At 41.8% G+C, this 22,617-nt stretch overlaps 1 protein-coding gene across 2 annotated transcripts in view; it reads left to right on the top strand.

The window, feature by feature from the left end:
• Positions 1-419: 419 nt before the first annotated feature.
• The window catches only part of RFX4 (regulatory factor X4), an 83,869-nt gene continuing 61,671 nt past the window's right edge, over positions 420-22,617 (top strand). For both annotated transcript variants that reach the window (XM_077266469.1, XM_077266470.1), the window contains exon 1: positions 420-671. In XM_077266469.1, the coding sequence (XP_077122584.1) occupies positions 629-671 (43 nt within the window). In that variant the 5' untranslated portion in view covers positions 420-628. The remainder of the gene's footprint in view (positions 672-22,617) is intronic.

A 22,617-nucleotide genomic window follows, 5' to 3' on the forward strand; every position in this document is an offset into this window, starting at 1 on the left:
ATTTGTCAAAGTTTGTAAACAGAACTTTTCGCTCTTTTTTTACTTTTGTCCTTTTTGTGTTGCATTTTGCTGTTTTCTTACATCTTGCAATGCGACGTGCAGATATTCGGCGACGGGTGTGAATTATTACGTTTTTTTTGTCTTGTTAGCGGCAGCGAGTATCCGGTGGTACAGTTTTTTGAGTGTTGATTCGTGTAGGGCAAACATGGCTTTATGTAGGGAAGGCAAGGACGAGGTTGTGGAAGTATAAGTAATAAAGAGGTTTTATAATAGAAAAAGAGGGGGGGATGAAGTGCCGGGATTGCGTAGATTTAAGCCCCCCTTTTTAGAGGAAAGTCTTTATTATTCAAAACAGCACCACAATGGGCTTCACAGAGAGCCTTGCCACATCCCCATCTGACTACCAGCCATTCATCAGGCAGCCTGGCCTATCAATGACATGTCTCCCATCAGGGCTCTTATAAAATGATGCTTTTTCCCATGCAACATCAGCAAACATTGTGACTGGTCTGTCTCTGCCCTGCTGGATTTACCAAGTGTCCATTTTCATTCCTTGCTCCCTTCACTTGAGATAGGGGGTCTCACATCCCCTAGGATTTTGGTCTTCTGTTCTGCCCATGGGAAGATCATGCATTGTGGGTTATTGGAGGAACCAGACATGGATTCCACAGGTTAGTGAAAGTTTGGGCTTAATTAACCAGTTCCGCTCTGGGGCTTCTTTCATTCTTTGACTTTTACGGGGAAACTTTAACTTTTGTTAAATATTGTTTTTGAATCATAAAAAAAAAAATACTTGTAGGCATGTATAAAACCCAACCAATCCCAGTTTACCAGGGGGCACATGGTGGCTAGGGTATACTAGAAAAAAAAAATAAAAAAAAATAAATATAAATATATATATATATATATATATATATATATATATATATATATATATATATATAGTTATTTAATAAAAAATATATATATATATACACATAATATACATAAATATATATATGTATATATATAGTTATTTAATTAAAAAAAATTTATATACATAAATATATATAATAAAAGTATATAAACACAATATATATATAAAATAAATATATACGTATATACAATATATATATATATATATATATATATATATATATATATATATATATATATATATATAATTTAATTCTTTCTTAAAAATTAATTTTTACAGTACTGCCTATAAACTTTTTTGGGATCCTGGCGGACAATTCAGTGAAACACGTTGGCATTCTATAAATTACTTTTTACAGTAACGGCCGTAAACTTTTTAAAAATCCTTGTATATATCAATGAAATGGATGAGCCATTTTATTCAGTCTTTGTTTGATTAGTAGTACGGTAACTTTTTTTTTTTTACTTTTTTCATGTTAACACACCTGTTGCCTGGGATCAATCCTCTTTAGTCGGATATAATTGGAATAGAAATGTCTAGTAAATTCAAAAGGAGAATCGAAACAGATGTATTTTTATACCCTATAGAATCTAAAAATACGATTTAATGTTAATTCATTAAAGTCAATTTCTAATATGGATAAGCTACTCTCCTCCCCCCAAAAGTTATACATTTCTTATTTTAAGACATAATCCCTGTACTGGTAGTTTGATAACTATACCAAGTGTACTTAGAAGAATATGGAAAGTATTACGGTACATTAAAGTTGCCGACATGTATTTGTTTTTTTTCCCAATTTTGCAACTTTTTGAAGCAAAGATACTATACTTACAATGTCCCAATGAAAAGTCCATACACTTTCATGCCATTTACCACCCCACATCCACAGTGACCCTATAAACTAGAACTACAGAAGAGAGAGAATAGAGAGTTTTGAGCCTTGGATACATTTTTCTTTCTAATTATGGACGACTCATTTTTTTACTCCTCTTTCTACGAATACTTAAAAAAACTAAACTAAAAAAATACACACACCCAACTGTAAAGTAAAAAGACAGCATGTGTATATATATATATATATATATATATATATATATATATATATATATATATATATATAAAATGTATTTATTTATTTTGGAGTAAAGAGGTATATATGTACCATATATATATATATATATATATATATATATATATATATATATATATATATATAATATATATATATATATATATATACGGTACATATATACTGCTTTACTCCAAAATAAATAAATATATATATAATATATATACGGTACATATATACTGCTTTACTCCAAAATAAATTAATTAATTATATATATATATATATATATATATATATATATATATATATATATATATATATATATATATATATATATATATATATATATATATAGTAATAAGTGGTCCCAATAAAAAATTGACTATTATTTTTCCACTAACTTTTGACTAGTTTACTATTATTATGGGATACTAGTATTGAGTATATTGACATTTTTTGCATGAGCTCTTTAGACATTTTTGGGCCACTCTCACAAAGTAATGGAGGCAACAAGTGCTGGGCGCTCTCGTTCCCCCTGTGTGATGGGGCACAGTAGGCGGCCATCAGTATAATCTGTTTAATGACTTTCTTTAGATCACTATATTTCATTGTGCGGCTCATCCTTTTCCCGTCTGATCTAATTATTCAGCCGAATGGTAATTTCACAGCTGCGCTCAGTGACTTCACTCCTTACAGAAAAGTTTCACACAAAGTCGTCCCTCCATTGGGTTTGCCGTTCGAAAAGTTCTTGAAAAAAAAAAAAAATCTGAAAAAAATAAAATAAAAAAAAAGTACTGTAGGTAATTAAAAAAAGTAATTTACTCATAAGAAATGTTCCAATTTTTATTGATTTTTGCACTTTTTTTTTATCCTTTCTACCTATCTAAATCTTTTTCTTAAGTTTCCTTTCCTTTTTTTAATCTTTTTTTTCTTTCTGTCAAAGACTTTAATTTCTATAGCAAAATGGAAAACACAAAGTGACATGGCTTTAAGAAAAGACAAAGGTCAATCAAGTTAATTCTTTTCTCCCAATTAAAGTGTCATATATTTTTTTATTACACATTTTTTAATTTATCAAACTATAAATGTTTGGATTTAAATTTTTTGGAATTAAAGTAAAAAGAAAAATAATAATAATAATAATAATACATAAAATAAATTAAAATAACCTCCAGAGGTCGCACAGCGTAGTGTGTATCATTATAATTGGGCAATGTTGGGTGATGGTAAGAAGGCAAGTCGGAGAAGTTTTGGAAGCGGTGGGTAAAGTTTGCTGGGGCCCGTTACTATGGCAATCGTCCCTTGGCCTGTTGTCATGGACACCACGGTGGAGGAAAGAGATCCACGACAGCAAAATATTATGAGTTGGCAGTTCTGTGCGGAGATCACCAGGCGAGCCGCTACTGGGGGAAATAAAAAAACAACAAAAGGGATTCAGTGCTGAGGCGATGGATTCAGCTGAGCATGCGTGTCCTGACACCGGGACGGATTCCTGCAGACTGAGGCCGGAAAATACTCCAGGAACACAAATCACCATCGGTCATCCCTGCAACCCTCGGCCATCTACATGTATCACTCACCGCCATCATCTATTTATTTCATATCTATTATCTGTCTGTTATCTGTCTATTATCTATCTATTATCTATCTATTATCTATCTATCTGATATCTATCTATTATCTATCTATATATTATCTATCATCTATCTATCTATCATCTATCTATTATCTATCTATCTATTATCTATCTATCATCTATCTATTATCTATCTATTATCTATCTATCTGATATCTATCTATTATCTATCTATATATTATCTATCATCTATCTATCTATCATCTATCTATTATCTATCTATCTATTATCTATCTATCATCTATCTATTATCTATCTATCTATCTATCTATCTATCTATTATCTATCTATCATCTATCTATTATCTATCATCTATCTATCATCTATCTATTATCTATCTATCTATTATCTATCTATCATCTATCTATTATCTATCTATCTATTATCTATCTATCTATCTATCAATCTATCTATTATCTATCTATCTATCTATCTATCTATCTATTGATCTTCTATCTATTATCTATCCATTATCTATCTATCCATCATCTATCTATCTATTATCTATCTATCTATTATCTATCTATCTATCATCTATCTATTATGTATCTATTATCTATCTATCTATCTATTATCTATCTATCTATCTATCTCCTATCTATCTATCTATCAATCATCTATCCATTATCTATCTATCATCTATCTATTATCTATCTATCATCTATCTATTATCTATCTATCTATCTATCTATCTATCTATCTATCTATCTATCTATCTATCTATCTAGTCATTTTTCCTTCCACATACACACAGTTCTCCTGTACACCACCAGCCTTGGTCATTAGGTAATTTGCTTTTGTACAGAAGTTTTTATTGTCCGGTTATTAAACAAAATCAAACTGGCACCATTAGTTCTCTGAACCTAAAATCGAATCAATTCAGGTTTTCTAGTGTCAGCTTGACATCTCATAAACACATTATCAGTACATAGGTGTCACCCCCTAAGCATTAAAAAAAAACAAAATTCTCACCTTATGATTTGACATGTCACACACAAATTTAAGAGTCAAACCATTTTTCTAACATTGCTAAAAAATAATTCCACCTCGCAGTAGTTTAAAGACCGTAGGCCAACGGGATGTCCTCTGTCATCTACATCTTTTCCTATTATGACCACTAAAAGGAGAGCAAAATGTTTTTCCCTTTTTACACTTAATATAATTGGTAATAATAAATGATTGTGAGTCGCTGTAAAGATCTGGTTGTAGCTGTATAAGTGAAAGTTCCAACGATTTCCATATATTCACTAGCTGTGAAGATGAATTCTATCATAGCTGGTCTAATGTCGGCAATGTACCTTCCAAACTCTCAGCATGGACAGTCTGATGTTTTTGTGGCTGCATAATTTGTTTATTTTTTTTTCATTCAGACCATAAAGGGTTTATTTCATCATTAGAAGGTCATATGATCACCTTCTGTCTGCTCCATGGGATTTTCGCCTTCCTCTGGATCAATATCTTAGGCTACAGGTTGAACTCGATGGACTTTAGTCTACCTTCAACCTTATAACTATGAAAGTATGAATGGGGTCTACACCAATATTTAGACTAAATGGGGCACAGCAGCCCCTGGCACCTTGTCTATTTACTGGAATGGGGCTGTGTTGCAGCTGGTGGATGGGAGCCCCACTGGGCAGAGAACCAATAAGGTTTCCTAAGTTACTTTCTTCTTGGAATTGCCGCCGGTGCCAAAAGCCAGACCCCGACAATCATGAAGTTACGATCTTAGGTTTAAGAAGTGACAAGGCCATTGTCAAGTCTGAGGCTTCATTAGGGACCCCACACATAATAGATAGCTGTTGGATGAACGATGGCTCAACCAATTATTCAGCCGGAAGCAATCTCTTCCGACTCTTCCAATGGGCGCACTCTTGTGTCCTCTACGAGAGAGGCATCTCTGGCAGTGGGTTATCTTGCCAAGAACAAAAGGATCGGCAGTCCAAAATCAGGCATGCTGGATCCTTATCTTCCCATGCATCACCTGTCAGGAAAGAGTTGAGAAGCGACCATTCACATTCGACTGTCGGCCGGATCTGTGGATATCAGCGTGTACAGTTTGAGGGCCATTAGGGCATCTTGTAACGGCTATGCTTGCTATTTCAGCAGTCACAACAATTTTTCTAGATCCATACCCTTTTCAGAGACTTGAGCGCTTTCTCTACTTCTGCAGATGACCCTAGAAATTTAGACGCTTCCATTAGGAAAAAAATATTGTCTGGGTGTCCAGTAACTGAGACCGCCATTGAACAGCATTAATGAGTAAACTTGTCAACACGTGTTCAATTCCCCTGCAGCTCCACAATAGGAGGAATTATATATTACACAAGTCAAATGAAAATGGGCAGTAAATGTGCATGCGTCTAGGTCCTCCAGAGTAAGAAATCCCTGGTTGTGCCACAATCTTATTTCCAATTTTTCCTCTAGAGATAGTATTTGTCGTTCTGTGATATATTTTTCATTGGAGAGATGTGTAGCTTCCAGATGAAGGTTTTTGAGACAACTTAGATCTTATCCTCAGTCTTCCTCTTGGTAAACTCATAATTTGTGTCTTCAGCTACAGCATTTTTTTGCATCCGTTTCATACTTCTTGTTGCTCAAACCTTGTGTCATAGTAAGGAAAGGACAGGAAGGAGAGATGTTGGCATGTGGGAGAGGAGCAAGAGCCCGGTGGTGAATGTCATCTGTCTCTTTTTTTAATGGCCTTTGGCTTTATTTCGAGACTTGAGGACTCAATGAATGAACGCTCTGTAGGAAGATCGATCTTATGCAAACCTAGATAGGTCCACCAGGGTCTTATCCGTCGTTATCTTGAAAGTATCAAGCCATCGAGTTGTTGGTCTTCCTCTTCGCCATGTTCCTTTTATTCTTCACATCATGATGTCCTTATCGGGTTGTGTCCAAAGTAGTCAAGTCGTAGCTTGATGATCACTGCCTGTCTTAATTTGTTCCAAAATTGACTTATTTGTTGTTTTTGCCATCCATGGTATTGATAACATCCTTCTCCAGCACCACATTTCGAAGGCGTTTAGTCTTCTTCTGTCTTGTTTCTTTATCGTCCAAGTGTCTCATCCGTCTGTTACCACAGAAAAGACTAAACCATGTATGAGCCGTGTCTTTGTTGCCAGAGATTTGTTCCTTGAGTGCCCATTTACCTGTTCTTTATGTCCATGTTGTTCGTCAGTCTTTTCTCTTTTCCTATTGCCTGCTTTGTAGTTGCCGAAAATTGAAATTCCTGGCTCCAGAGTGGATGGAGGAGGTGCCGGTTGCTAGCATGGGCCTGGCACTGTTGCTGTGTTGAGGTTTAGTAGTGTTCAAAGGTTGATGTGGTGGACAGGGGAACCATGCTGGTTGTTGTGAGAGCAGCTGGACTAGTGTATATGTCATGTAAACAGTGTTGAGGATAGCAGCTGTGCAAAGGACGGAGACCTTGCCCGGTTAAAAGCTGCCACTGTGGACATCTCTTCCAGGATAGTCCCATAAAGAGAGTGTGCTCGTGGGGCAGCTAGGACTATATCCTCAATATTTCTGCTATGAGCATAGAAAAAAATTTTCAATACTGTTACATTGCAACTAAAGTTAATTCCTGCAAAGTTCTGAAATAGTCCCGCTGGTTATCAAAGCTTGGACTTTTATCCGTTATTGTTTGGCTTGGGAGTATTTTCTGGTGGTCAACACAGAAATATAGATTCACAGAGCTCGGCATAAGTTGTGAACCATGTAAAATAGTGGCATAGTGGCTATTGTGACCCGCTGAGGCGCAGAGAAAGTTCTAAGTAGAGTCACTGGTGCACCGCCGCGCTACGACTAGAGGTGGAACGGTCTGTCACTGGACTTAGGACAGGCTCCATCATTGTTCATTGTGGTGTACGCTTATTCAGAGGTTAATGGTTACAGCATCACTCTATTTGGAGGTTCCAGTATATTATAAATTCCTGTAAGCCACGTGTACAGAAATGGTGGTCAACTAGGAAGTCAGGAAAACCTAAAGTGTTAGACCCGGTAAATCACACTAAATGGGAGCAAGAAGACTACACCATCTAGAAAGTAGCTCGGAGGAACTAGGAGATAAAATGTTGACATGAGTGTACTAAGTACCTGCATGTTCTCAGAACCAAATTTAGGTAAGAATACAGAAGTGATCACGAGGTATGACAAATTTTTGGAATTCCTATAGACAATCCTAAAGTAAAGGCACTTGACCACAATAGATGAAAAACAGTCAAAATCATTGAATTTGGCAAATTTTGAAGAGGTTTCTCAACACATGTTGAATTTTACCATGCCTGGTCCTTTGTTCCTGAGGTAGGTATGCCAGGATCAAAAAATGCTTGTATGTTAATGATAGAATTATGAGGCTGAACAAGGGTATATAGGCCTTCTCTGTCATTCCCATAGAGGTGAATGGAATGGTAATCACGGATGCATTAGAAGAGAATTTAGAACTTTGACTCTCAAAATTGTTATAACCATAAGATGGCACCAGGACACTGACTGCTTGGTTTGTATATTTTTTCTCTACTTAGGCGACCAGTTTTATTTAGTGATTGACAGCCTTTTCTGCATGACTCTGTACAGAAGTAGCTGTCAATCAGTGAGTGGGACCTCCCACTGGACTCCTAAGCATGGATTTCGACAACTAAAGTGCAAGTTATACTGAATCTCCTCCTCCCCCCCCCAAAAAAAACCCTATATATTAATCTGCTCAACTTCTCCTGGTCTTCATCATGCTGTCAACCGATACGAATGCTTGGAGAATGTATATGCCTTCTACCGCCATTTCAATGAAGATCAGACACCAAGACGATGTATAAAGTAGATTATAAAGTCATAGCAAATAGTAAAAAATCAAAATCCTCCGCAGCTTAGTCCTTAGGCTGAGCTGCAATACCAGACACGGCCTACGACCAGGAGTGGTGCTGTTTCAGACAATCCTCTTATAAAAACAACAGGTGAAAATTATCCTCAGTGGTGAACCTGCTGATCTGACATGGAGGTCCTGTACGTGCCAGATTAACAGTTTTGTTCACATTTAGGATTCGTAAAAAGCCAATATATTCTGTGCTGTGATGATGAATTTTATGTTACTTGTACACGATGATGGCTTCTTTGGTAAATTTTCTTCTAACTCGTGAATTGACATTGTTTGTCTTCATCTTTTGTGGTCATTTTGGAGATCCCAGTCTCATCAGACCACCCTCTTCTCGACATGACCCTGTCGTTGGCAGTTCATCTCCTCCCCCCATTACCTCCCTTCAGTGTTTTCTTTGTTATCTTGTAATTGCCCAGAATTCCTTTGATTCCAGTTCTCCATGTTATTACTTTTTATGTTAATTTTCTATGCGCTCATTGAAACTGTATGGGGATCGGTATTTTACGAGATGCTTGTGTATAGGGGTCTGCAATGCAGCAAATATTGTGCAGGTGTAGTAGACGGCTGCCGGCACTGCGATAATCAGTCAGACATGACCCGGTAGCACAAAATGTTTGGTTCTGCAATAATATCATTGGCAGATTGCATTGGTATTGGTATTGTACTGATTGATATCCTTGGGAAATTGTGTAAAATTGGATGAACATTATATTGCCGTCCTACCGAATTGGAGCCCTGGGTTCAAATCCAACCAGGGACAACATATACATGGAGTTTGTATCTTCACCCAATGTTTTTATAGGTTTAGGAATGCTACCAATTTCGGCATTGATATTGATTGTATATAACACTTCCTCACTGTCCCCTCAAGGGTTGGAATTCAATAATCTGAGCCTTTTATTTGGCGGTGATAATTCTGGCGGCTCTCTCATAGACAACCCTGGAGGGCTTGGCCAAAATCGGCCAGACTAACTTTTCCACCCAACAGCCATCTAATATGTATGGCCAGTTTTCCTCTGACCCACAGATGCTCCTGGTGACCTGGCAATGGACTTTTTCTGAAGCTATCAATCGATAAGTTCTCCTGCTAATGGTGTTGTAGACTATTTTTGGCCATTTTGTAAATAACCTCTTAGTTCTCCTACCTGACGATACTACAGGCAGATTCACTTGAAATACGCCTGGGATATTCTGCTGTAACTACCATTAGGGTGAAGCAATCTGAACAACAACAAAAAAATTCTGATTGTTCTATATCCGGTGACCATGGTGGCAAAAGCCCCTTTGAAATTTCCCCGTTGCCAAAAAAGGATTACATTTCCGCCATGCTCCTTGTCGATGAGTGACACGTTGCGCCATCTTGCAGAAAGTAACTTGAGGACAGCGTGGCTTGTTGGAGCACATTGTTTCGCTCAGATTGCTTCATCCTAAGTTATTACAGAATATTCGGCGACTATTTTGAATAAATCTCCCTATACTTATTAGTGCTATATAAGTGACAAGTCAACATATCTTGTGTACTGTGTGCTGTCAGGATTTTCTGGTACCGGTATCGGGCAGTCAAAGCAATTTGCATACTTCCTGCCACATGCCAACTAGACTATTAAGTCTATTTATTTATCTATTTATCTACTATTAGTCACTCATGCACTGAGTGAGGCTGAGCACATCTAGTTAGCATGTGACCACTAGGGTTGAGCGAAACGGGTCGGCAATTTTCAGAAGTCGCCGACTTTTGGCAAAGTCGGGTTTCATGAAACCTGACCCGACCCCTGTGTGGGGTCGGCCATGAAGTCGGCGATCTTCTGAATCTGGAATCGGAATTCCGATACCGATTCCCGATATGTTTAAGATATCGGGAACTGGTATCGGAATTCAGATTGAAGTGTAAAATAAAGAATTAAAATAAAAAATATCGCTATACTTACCCTCTGACGGGCCCTGGTACTAACCGGGAACATACCTTCCTTAGAATCAGCCTTCCAGGACCTTGCGGTGACATCGCGGTGACGTCGCGGCTTGTGATTGGTCGCGCAGCCGCCCATGTGACCGCTCGCGCGACCAATCACAAGCCGCGACGTCACCGTGACGTCACTGTAGGTCCTGGAAGGGCTGATTCTTAGGAAGGAAGGCTGCCGGAAAGAAGCAGGGCGTGTCCGAGGGTGAGTATATACCTAATAGGAATATACTCACCCTCGGCTTCGTTCCGGCAGCCTTCCTTCCTAAGAATCAGCCCTTCCAGGACCTACGGTGACGTCACGGTGACGTCGCGGCTTGTGATTGGTCGCGCAGCTGTCACATGGGCGGCCGCGCGACCAATCACAAGCCGCGACGTCACCGTGACGTCACCGCAAGGTTCTGGAAGGCTGATTCTAAGGAAGGAAGGTTCCCGGTTAGTACCAGGGCCCGTCAGAGGGTAAGTATAGTGATATTTTTTATTTTAATTCTTTATTTTACACTTAAATATGGATCCCAGGGCCTGAAGGAGAGTTTCCGCTCCTTCAGACCCTGGGAACCATTGGAAACCCAATGCACTGCATTGGGTTTCGAGTTTCGGCCGACCCCGACCCCGACTTTTTTATAGGATCGGCCGATTTCACTCGACCCGACTTTTGAAAAAGTCGGGTTTCGTGAAACCCGACCCGATCTTATAAAAGTAAAGGTCGCTCAACCCTAGTGACCACATATATACAAATCACACACTTACTGGTCATACTCCTGCCGCCAGCAAATAATATTGAGGATTAACAAGTCTGCAGTCACTAAGGCCAGATAATCGCTTTAAGGTGTTTTCCATTTGAAAAACTACTTTTATTTACCCTCTTAAGGAATGTGGAGAATATAGAGGTTGGGGGACTTCTGTTTTCATCTCCCATCTAGAATAAAGACTGGTTACAAAGAGCATTTTCCACGACACTACCTTTCACCTACTAATAGAGGAAACCTAAAGTGGACAACCTCTACAGATGCTCCATCACAATCTGTAGCACTGTACTGAGATTGTCACTATCATCCGTCCCTGACCTTAATGGGGAATTACTATCCATTTCCCCTATTTTTTTGTTGTCCCATAGACATACAATAGGGCCAATTTTATATAGGACCCCTAAAAAGGGCTTGCCGGTTTCGGGAAACCCTTGTCCCTTGCCTGCAGTTTATTTTGAAAAAACAAGCGGCGCCTTACTCCCCTTCCTCTGATCCACCCCTGAGTCTCCGACACTGCTCCCACTGTCTGTTATTGTCCGAAGTGCTGATGTAACGCAGCAGCCAAAAACTGAGCTCAGCAGCACTGCCCCAGTAGCCACTCAAAAGACACTACGCTTACTGATTGGCTGCAGCGTTGTCAGTATGACAACTGCTCTGCAGACAAGTTCAGACACCACAAGCAGTGGTGAAGACTGAGAGCAAGGCCCGAGGAGGATGAGTAAATGGCTGTCAACTGAACGATTATTCGCCTCAGCTTGGCCGATAGTTCCTGTGCTCTGTAGGAGATAGACGCTGCCAGAACAAAAGGATCAGAAGTCGAAATTCCAAAAGCTGGATCCTTTTTCCCCAAACATCATCTGTGGGAGGCCCCATACACCTGCCAACATCAACAGGTAAAGCCAGCGTTTAACTAATGTACATTCCTCAACATTGAAGAACCAAGAAGGAAAAGTCATGGAATTAGGGAAATCACAGGATGGATAGACACATTACTGATGTGTAAATGGGGAAAAAATGGAAACAACATTTTCAAAATATCTCAACTTATTCAGCATTAAGTATGAGAGCCACGTGCAAAAAAAACCTTACAGCCTTGGCTGCTATCAGTGAGGTTATTAATGGCCGTCTGAGGAATGTTCTGCCACGCTGAATGCACTTGAGCAAATCATCAAGATCCGCTGCTGGCAGCTTCCTTTGCAATTGCCGACAAATGATGTTCCAGATGTGATTGGAGACAAGTCTGGAGACACTGCAGGTCATGGTAGCACGTTTAAGCCACTACTGGCAGCTCCCTGTGTAATCACTGACCAATGATGTCCTTGCTCACGTGGTCTCCAGACCAATCTTTAGAACGATCTATCATTGCATCCAAGACTAAAACAAGACCCCTTCCTGAAGAAGATAGATCTCCTATCCAACCTCTATTGCTATCTGCACTATTAAAGACTTTGAGAGTGGTGTCGTGAGGTGATGAGGTTGTCTACACAAGGAAACATCACTCCGCTCCGATTCTGGGATTATGGTGTGGGATGATATGATGTGCGGTAGCTGGACCCCCTTTTGTTTGTTTTTTCCAGGTACACTAACAGCTCGGCCTTACATTGATTTGGTCGAGAAGCCATTGGTCCCGCCATTCTCCACTGATGTTCAAAAGAGTAACAATGATTTGAACTTCTGACTATCAGGCTCCATATCTCATCATCCACTACAGCTTTGAACGTGAGACTACCATAATTTTATAGACAATATTCTTGGCTATTTCATACATAAATTTGACTTGCAACTATTTTGCATATGATTATGTAGCGCCCCCACTGCCGCAGGGCCGAGGGGTACCCGGTACCGGGCCTCTAAGTCTCTGTTCTGGGGTTGTCACGGTGGCTAGACCCGGTCCGTGACCCTCCTGAGGGGCGTACAATAAAGGTGGAGGGAATGGTGATGATGTTATGGTGGTGCGGTGCAGGTCGCAGTAAATAACGAGGACACCAAGTTGCAGTCTCTTTACCTCTTTACTGAAGACTTCAGGATCCTCAATCCGGGATACGGTTAACCGGGCTGCGCAAGCCTGGCCGGTCCGATGGCACCTCCAGAGTTCCCTTTGCAGGTGGAAATCTGTGCCTTCCTACTAGCGCTATGTGTTGTGGTCCTCCCCTGCTGTGCTCACGGGATAGTCCTCACAACTGTTGTGTCTGTTTCTCGTGTTCCCTCACAACTCGATTCTGATGTTCTTCCACGTCCCCCAGATCTTATGGTTAGGACGCACCCATATGACGGGGAGGCTCGGAGCTCTTCCGGGACTCTAACATCGCCCCACTCCTGTTGTTACCCCCCTGTGTCTTCCTGGGTCAATTGGGTGAGACAGCCCGCCTATAACTGACTGTCCTGCCGTAGGTTTGAAGTTTGGCCTGGAGCTCTATACTTCCTCGGCGTTCCGGCCACCGGTTATGCGCCTCAATAGGATGTTGCCTCGTCTTACAGCACGACTCCTACTGGTATTCTCCTTGTTGCGTTGATCTCGTTTCTCACTCAGCACAATGAACCTCGCTTCTTGTCCTTTCTTGGGTTACCGCCGCTATATCATGCAGGCGCGTGTTGTGAATTTGCTTTTTGCTCCCTCTAGTGGTTACTAGTTTTTTGACTCTGGTTTTTCTGTCATTCCTTTTATCCGCACCTGGGTCGTTAGTTAGGGGTGTTGCTATATTAGCTCCCTGGACCTTCAGTTCAATGCCTGGCAACGTAGTTATCAGAGCTAGTCTGCTGTGCTCTTGTCTACTGATCCTGGTTCCAGTTATATCAGCTAAGTCTGCCTTTTGCTTTTTGCTATTTGTTTTGGTTTTGTATTTTTGTCCAGCTTGTTCCAAAACTATATCCTGACCTTTGCTGGAAGCTCTAGGGGGGCTGGTGTTCTCCCCCCGGACCGTTAGACGGTTCGGGGGTTCTTGAATTTCCAGTGTGGATTTTGATAGGGTTTTTGTTGACCATATAAGTTACCTTTCTTTATTCTGCTATCAGTAAGCGGGCCTCTCTGTGCTAAACCTGGTTCATTTCTGTGTTTGTCATTTCCTCTTACCTCACCGTCATTATTTGTGGGGGGCTTCTATCCAGCTTTGGGGTCCCCTTCTCTGGAGGCAAGAAAGGTCTTTGTTTTCCTCTACTAGGGGTAGCTAGATTCTCCGGCTGGCGCGTGTCATCTAGAATCAACGTAGGAATGATCCCCGGCTACTTCTAGTGTTGGCGTTAGGAGTAGATATATGGTCAACCCAGTTACCACTGCCCTATGAGCTGGATTTTTGTATTCTGCAGACTTCCACGTTCCTCTGAGACCCTCGCCATTGGGGTCATAACAGTTTGCCAGGCCAGTATTAAATGTTTAATGCATTGCAGAAGAGGGATTATAAGAAAGAAGATTCTGAGTTTTTTTTTTTTTTCTTCTTCCCCTTTACCTCAGAGTGGCTATGCTTGCTGCAGACATGAATGTCCAGACCTTGATTACAAGTGTGGACCAGCTGGCTACTCGTGTGCAGGGCATACAAGACTATGTTATCAGAAATCCTAGGTCAGAACCTAAAATACCGATTCCTGAACTGTTTTCCGGAGACAGGTTTAAGTTTAGGAATTTCGTGAATAATTGTAAATTGTTTTTGTCCCTGAGACCCTGTTCATCTGGAGATTCTGCTCAGCAAGTAAAAATTGTTATTTCGTTCTTACGGGGCGACCCTCAGGATTGGGCTTTTTCGCTGGCGCCAGGAGATCCGGCATTGGCTGATCTTGATGCGTTTTTTCTGGCGCTCGGTTTACTTTATGAGGAACCCAATCTTGAGATTCAGGCAGAAAAGGCCTTGCTGGCTATGTCTCAGGGGCAGGACGAGGCTGAAGTGTATTGCCAAAAATTTCGGAAATGGTCCGTGCTGACACATTGGAACGAGTGTGCACTGGCCGCTAATTTTAGAAATGGCCTTTCTGAAGCCATTAAGAATGTTATGGTGGGTTTTCCCATTCCCACAGGTCTGAATGATACTATGGCACTGGCTATTCAAATTGACCGGCGGTTGCGGGAGCGCAAAACCACAAATTCCCTCATGGTGTTGTCTGAACAGACACCTAATTCGGTGCAATGTGATAGAAAAACCGCAAATTCCCTCATGGTGTTGTCTGAACAGACACCTGATTTAATGCAATGTGATAGAATCCTGACTAGAAATTTTGCGTGAAAATTCTTTGTTTGTCAAGGGCTCAAAGTGTCTCTTTGGTGTACAGAAGGTTCCCTTTTTGGGGTTCATTTTTTCCCCTTCTGCTGTGGAGATGGACCCAGTCAAGGTCCGAGCTATTCTTGATTGGACTCAGTCCTTGTCAGTTAAGAGTCTTCAGAAGTTCTTGGGCTTCGCTAACTTCTACCGTCGTTTTATCGCTAATTTTTCTAGCATTGTGAAACCTTTGACGGATATGACCAAGAAGGGCTCCGATGTAGCTAACTGGGCTCCTGCTGCCGTGGAGGCTTTCCAGGAGTTGAAACGCCGGTTTACTTCGGCGCCTGTTTTGTGCCAGCCTGACGTCTCACTTCCCTTTCAGGTTGAGGTGGATGCTTCGGAGATTGGGGCAGGGGCCGTTTTGTCGCAGAGAGGCCCTGGTTGCTCTGTTATGAAACCTTGTGCCTTTTTCTCTAGGAAGTTTTCGCCTGCCGAGCGAAATTATGATGTGGGCAATCGGGAGTTGTTGGCCATGAAATGGGCATTTGAGGAGTGGCGTCATTGGCTCGAGGGTGCTAAGCATCGTGTGGTGGTCTTGACTGATCACAAAAATCTGATGTATCTCGAGTCTGCTAAACGCCTTAATCCGAGACAGGCCCGCTGGTCATTGTTTTTCTCCCGCTTTGATTTTGTTGTCTCGTATTTACCTGGTTCAAAGAATGTGAAGGCCGATGCTCTTTCTAGGAGCTTGTGCCTGATGCTCCTGGAGTCGCTGATCCTGTTGGTATTCTTAAAGATGGAGTTATCTTGTCAGCTATTTCTCCGGATCTGCGACGTGTGTTGCAGAGATTTCAGGCTGATAGGCCTGAGTCTTGTCCACCTGACAGACTGTTTGTCCCGGATAAGTGGACCAGCAGAGTCATTTCCGAGGTTCATTCCTCGGTGTTGGCAGGTCACCCGGGAATTTTTGGCACCAGAGATCTGGTGGCCAGGTCCTTTTGGTGGCCTTCCTTGTCAAGGGATGTGCGGTCATTTGTGCAGTCCTGTGGGACTTGTGCTCGAGCTAAGCCTTGCTGTTCTCGTGCCAGCGGTTTGCTCTTGCCCTTGCCTGTCCCGAAGAGACCTTGGACACATATCTCCATGGATTTCATTTCTGATCTTCCGCTATCTCAGGGCATGTCCGTTATCTGGGTGATATGTGATCGCTTCTCCAAGATGGTCCATTTGGTTCCTTTGCCTAAGCTGCCTTCCTCTTCCGATCTGGTTCCTGTGTTTTTCCAGAACGTGGTTCGTTTGCACGGCATCCCTGAGAATATTGTGTCTGACAGAGGATCCCAGTTCGTTTCCAGGTTCTGGCGATCCTTTTGTAGTAGGATGGGCATTGATTTGTCGTTTTCGTCTGCTTTCCATCCTCAGACTAATGGACAGACGGAGCGAACCAATCAGACTTTGGAGGCTTATTTGAGGTGTTTTGTCTCTGCTGATCAGGACGATTGGGTGACATTCTTGCCGTTGGCTGAGTTTGCCCTTAATAATCGGGCTAGTTCCGCCACCTTGGTTTCACCTTTTTTCTGCAACTCTGGTTTCCATCCTCGCTTTTCTTCGGGTCATGTGGAGCCTTCTGACTGTCCTGGGGTGGATTCTGTGGTGGATAGGTTGCAGCAGATCTGGAATCATGTGGTGGACAACTTGAAGTTGTCACAGGAGAAGGCTCAGCGCTTTGCCAACCGCCGCCGCGGTGTGGGTCCCCGACTACGCGTTGGGGATTTGGTATGGCTTTCTTCCCGCTTTGTTCCTATGAAGGTCTCCTCTCCCAAATTTAAACCTCGTTTTATTGGGCCTTACAAGATATTGGAAATCCTTAATCCTGTATCTTTTCGTCTGGATCTTCCTGTGTCGTTTGCTATTCACAATGTATTTCATAGGTCCTTGTTGCGGCGGTACATTGTGCCTGTAGTTCCTTCTGCTGAGCCTCCTGCTCCGGTGTTGGTTGAGGGCGAGTTGGAGTACGTGGTGGAGAAGATCTTGGATTCTCGCCTCTCCAGGCGGAGGCTTCAGTACCTGGTCAAGTGGAAGGGCTATGGTCAGGAGGATAATTCCTGGGTGGTCGCCTCTGATGTTCATGCGGCCGATTTAGTTCGTGCCTTTCATGCCGCTCATCCTGATCGCCCTGGTGGTCGTGGTGAGGGTTCGGTGACCCCTCACTAAGGGGGGGGTACTGTTGTGAATTTGCTTTTTGCTCCCTCTAGTGGTTACTAGTTTTTTGACTCTGGTTTTTCTGTCATTCCTTTTATCCGCACCTGGGTCGTTAGTTAGGGGTGTTGCTATATTAGCTCCCTGGACCTTCAGTTCAATGCCTGGCAACGTAGTTATCAGAGCTAGTCTGCTGTGCTCTTGTCTACTGATCCTGGTTCCAGTTATATCAGCTAAGTCTGCCTTTTGCTTTTTGCTATTTGTTTTGGTTTTGTATTTTTGTCCAGCTTGTTCCAAAACTATATCCTGACCTTTGCTGGAAGCTCTAGGGGGGCTGGTGTTCTCCCCCCGGACCGTTAGACGGTTCGGAGGTTCTTGAATTTCCAGTGTGGATTTTGATAGGGTTTTTGTTGACCATATAAGTTACCTTTCTTTATTCTGCTATCAGTAAGCGGGCCTCTCTGTGCTAAACCTGGTTCATTTCTGTGTTTGTCATTTCCTCTTACCTCACCGTCATTATTTGTGGGGGGCTTCTATCCAGCTTTGGGGTCCCCTTCTCTGGAGGCAAGAAAGGTCTTTGTTTTCCTCTACTAGGGGTAGCTAGATTCTCCGGCTGGCGCGTGTCATCTAGAATCAACGTAGGAATGATCCCCGGCTACTTCTAGTGTTGGCGTTAGGAGTAGATATATGGTCAACCCACTTACCACTGCCCTATGAGCTGGATTTTTGTATTCTGCAGACTTCCACGTTCCTCTGAGACCCTCGCCATTGGGGTCATAACAGGCGCGGTCCCGTAACGTTCTCTCTGTTTGCTAGGCCTCTGTCAGGATCCCACCCCTGACAGGGACCCCTCTGAATCTTCCCCTACAACACCCTCTGCCACAAGGTGTTGCCTGGTTCCAACCCAGTCAGCTTCTGTCTAACGTTCTGCCTAACCCCCAGTTTTACCAGATTGTGAGGAGTGGCCTAATACATAGAACCCTTAGCTCCCCCTGGAGGCCAGACTGTGAAGTGTATTGGTAACTGTGATACCTGGTCAGATGAACTCCTTCAGTGCCATCAGACGTACCATAGCCCCCTTTAGCGGCGGAGCTCCAGTACTGCAACGACCAGGACTCTGGGGCGCTGCAATTACTTATGCAGATTCTTGTCATGTCACTGCATTATTAATGCTTTGCTCCTTAAAATATAAACTTTAATTTGTATTGTTTTGTTAGCATTTTGTAAATCCAACTTTGGCTTTCACCACTGCTTGAATCCTTCTGGGCATTCTCTCAGTCAGAATCAATCATGTCTTGACCGAAATCTGATCCCAGGACTTTTCTACACGCTCCCAAAGTTGGTGCCTACTGGTCGACTCACTTGGGTATGAATACAGGTTTTTCTTCAACTCCAACCAAGTGTTCGATTGGGTTGAGGTCTGGGGACTGTGGGGCCAATCCAGCATCTCTACTTCATTGTCATTGAACCATTTCTTTGCCAATCTCCACCTATGCTTCGGGTCATTGTTCTCCTGGAACACCAAGTCATCCTTTTCATACCCATAGTACTCAAGTGTATGAAGTAACTCATCTTGTAGGACACTCACATATTGCTCAGCATTGAGACCATCATCGATCCTGATCAAGTATCCAACGCCTTTGGCTGTGAAACAACCCAATATCATCAGGCTTCCTTCACCAAAATCTTTTCTTGGGAAATCTTCATGGCTGCTCCTCGATTGGAAGCAGTGACCTTTTGTTCGGAACCAACCTAATAACATGCTAAGCTATTATGGATTGTGAGAACAAGTAGAAATTTATAGTATTCAGGAAGAAAAAGATTTTTGCACCACCAGGAACAAAACCGCAACAATGCAGTGACATGACAAGAATCTGCATAACTCATCATATATTAAATAGTTGTAAGTCAAGTTTATGTATGAGATAGCCAAGATGATTGTCTATAAAATGATATTAGTCTTACATTTGAAGCAGTAGTGGATGGTGAGATATGGAGCCTGAAAACATTGTTACCATTTTGCTTATCAGTGTATGTGCAGTAGGGCGATGTGCTCCGAGGGGATAATCTGATCTAAAACTGGAGACACCGGTGGTGCTCAGGTAAGAAGAGGCTGCTCACACTGCTGTCCACCCTGTTTATCTGATTTAACACTGGAAATACCAGGGGTGCTGAGGTAAGAAGAAGTTGCTCAAACTGCTGTCCACCCTGTCTATCTGAGCTAATGCTGGAGATATCAGGGGTTTTGAAGTAAGAAGAGGCTTCTCACACTGCTGTCCACCCTGTTAATCAGATCTAGTACTGGAAATATTGGGGGTTTTGAGGTAAGAAGAGGCTGTTCACACTGCTGTCCACCCTGTTTATCTGATCTACTACTGGAGATATCAGAGGTGCTGAGGTAAGAAGAGGCTGCTCACACTGTTGTCCACCCTGTCTATCTGATCTAATACTGTAGATATCAGGAGTGCTTCAGTATGAAGAGGCTGCTCACACTGCTGTCAACCATGTCAGTCTGATATAATGCTGGAGATATCAGGGGTGCTTCAGTAAGAAGAGGCTGCTCACACTGCTGTCAACCATGTCAGTCTGATATAATGCTGGAGATATCAGGGGTGTTGAGGTAAGAAGAGGCTGCTCACACTGTTGTCCACCATGTCTACCTAACATAATACTGGATATATTAGGGGCACTATATTAAGAAGAGGCTGCTCACACTGCTGTCCATCCTATCATCCATATCCATATTCTAAATATTTTTCTATCTACTGGCTAACACGGTACCAAGATATATATCTTTCCCGCATCCTATCATGCTAAATTCTGAATGGCTGCTGTGACCTGGAAATAGATTGACAGTATGTGGTACCTCCAGGTCACAGCAGTGGGGCTTCCTACTGCACACGCTCACCTTTTATTATTCTAGGACAGGTTTCTGTGTACCAAGAAAGCCACGATTATTTCAAACTAAAATGTTGTGTCACTGGACAAAACAAATTTTCTAATGAAAGATATTTAAGTATGCATTTCTTATCACATTTTTTTCTTTCCTTATTTTATTTCTATTCCCAGAGAACACTTTTAAGATCTGTGTTGCTTTTGCTGTTTCACATTCATTTTGACTTGTAACTGCTGAACAGTTTTTTCCCTTGTTCTCCATGATCGCACAATATACGAGTTCCACTTAATGTGTTCTTTTCTGCGACTGGTAATTCTGTTGTCTCATTACCTCAGTTAAATCGACCTCTTCTCATTAGTGTGTGCATTACCGGGTACTCAACCTTCAGATTCAGATCATTGTCTCTGGGTAGACAACCTCTCAGCATTTACTGGTACCCATTTGCTCCACTACTTCGGTTTTCTAAGAATGTTTGTTTGCTTTCTGGAGCTTTGTGACCAAGTAAGATCCTAGTCATTGATATCCACCCAGTACCGCACATATTGAAACCTGTCATCAATATATATAGGAGTACTCCTCCTTGCTCCATTTTTAGTGCAGGACCTCACAGGGCATTACATGGGGATTCCAAGAACACCGAAGTTCACATGTGCCTACCTTTGCTGGCAGGTGTCAATGATTTTTTTGTGCAACTACTCCCCCTTTTAATATCCACACCCCTCTCCATGCCATTCTCCATCCCCTACACGTCTATGTCCATGACTTCACAAGATTGCAGGGCACAAGAAAGCATAAAAAATCATTGATTTTATGTGGAATTGGATAGTTTTGGTAGCACCCGGAAGATATTGGCATTTCCATCATTAGATCAGAAAGACAAGAAGGACAGCAGTGTGAGCAGCCTCTTCTTACCTCAGCACCCCTGATATTTCCTGTATTAGATCAGATAGACAGGGTGGACAGCAGTGTGAGCAGCCTCTTCTTACCTCAGCACCCCTGATATTTCCTGTATTAGATCAGATAGACAGGATGGACAGCAGTGTGAGCAGCCTCTTCTTACCTCAGCACCCCTGGTATCTCCAGTATTAGATCAGATACACAGGATGGGCAGCTGTGTGAGCAGCATCTTCTTACCTAATCACTCTTGGATGAACAGCAGTGTGACTGTTAAATATTGTTATTTTGCACATTTATTTAATCAAGACTATTCACCAGGTGCATTACTCTTAAAGAAAAATGTCATTATATTCTCATAAAAAAGGTAGTGGTTTATTGAATTGTCCACAGAAAAACCACATTGCAGTGAAACATAAAATTGATGAAATAGTTACGAACAGATTGTCCATGTGTAGATATCAGCACTTGATACTCATCTTTCCCAAAGTTTTGAATGGTAAAAGCCGTCTGTGTGAAATCTGAAGGTCATCATGGCTACCAGCTGTTCCTGTTCCTTGTGTGACTTGTCAGATGTCCATGGAGAGTGATGGTGAAGGCAGGAGGTGACAGCCCCCACGTGACAAAAAAGCCAGCCCCCACCCTCCTAAGAGACGTTTATATATGTTTCCTACAGGCCACGTGTTCCCTGTATATGGTGTTGACTTATACATACACAGAAATAGCTTTTGGTAATGTCAGCAAGAAGCAATGTGCTCAGTACAGGATTGAGAATATGAATAATTCAATTAATAATAATTAATATTTAACAGTGACCAGCGTTTTCTTACTTCAGCATTACTGGTATCTCCAGTATTAGATCAAACAGGGTGGACAGCAGTGTGAGCAGCCTCTTCTTACCTCAGCGGCCCTGGTATCTCCAGTAGTAGATCATATAGACAGGGTGGACAGCAGTGTGAGCAGCCTCTTCTTACTTAATCGTTCTTGGTATCTCCAGTATTAGGTCAGATAGACAGGATGGACAGCAGTCACTTCTTAGTTCATCACGTCTGGTAGGTATCTCCAGGATAAGATCAGATAGACATAGCAGAAAGCAGTATGAACAGCATCTTCTCATCTTACCACACCTGGTATCTCCAGTATTAGATTAAACAGACATGGTGGATAGCAGTGTGAACAGTCTCTACTTACCTCAGCATCCCTACAACAAGTGTGATTTGCTAATTATTTATATTTAGGAATTTAATTTA

Source organism: Ranitomeya variabilis, chromosome 5 (genome assembly GCF_051348905.1).
Source record: "Ranitomeya variabilis isolate aRanVar5 chromosome 5, aRanVar5.hap1, whole genome shotgun sequence".
Taxonomy (NCBI): domain Eukaryota; kingdom Metazoa; phylum Chordata; class Amphibia; order Anura; family Dendrobatidae; genus Ranitomeya; species Ranitomeya variabilis.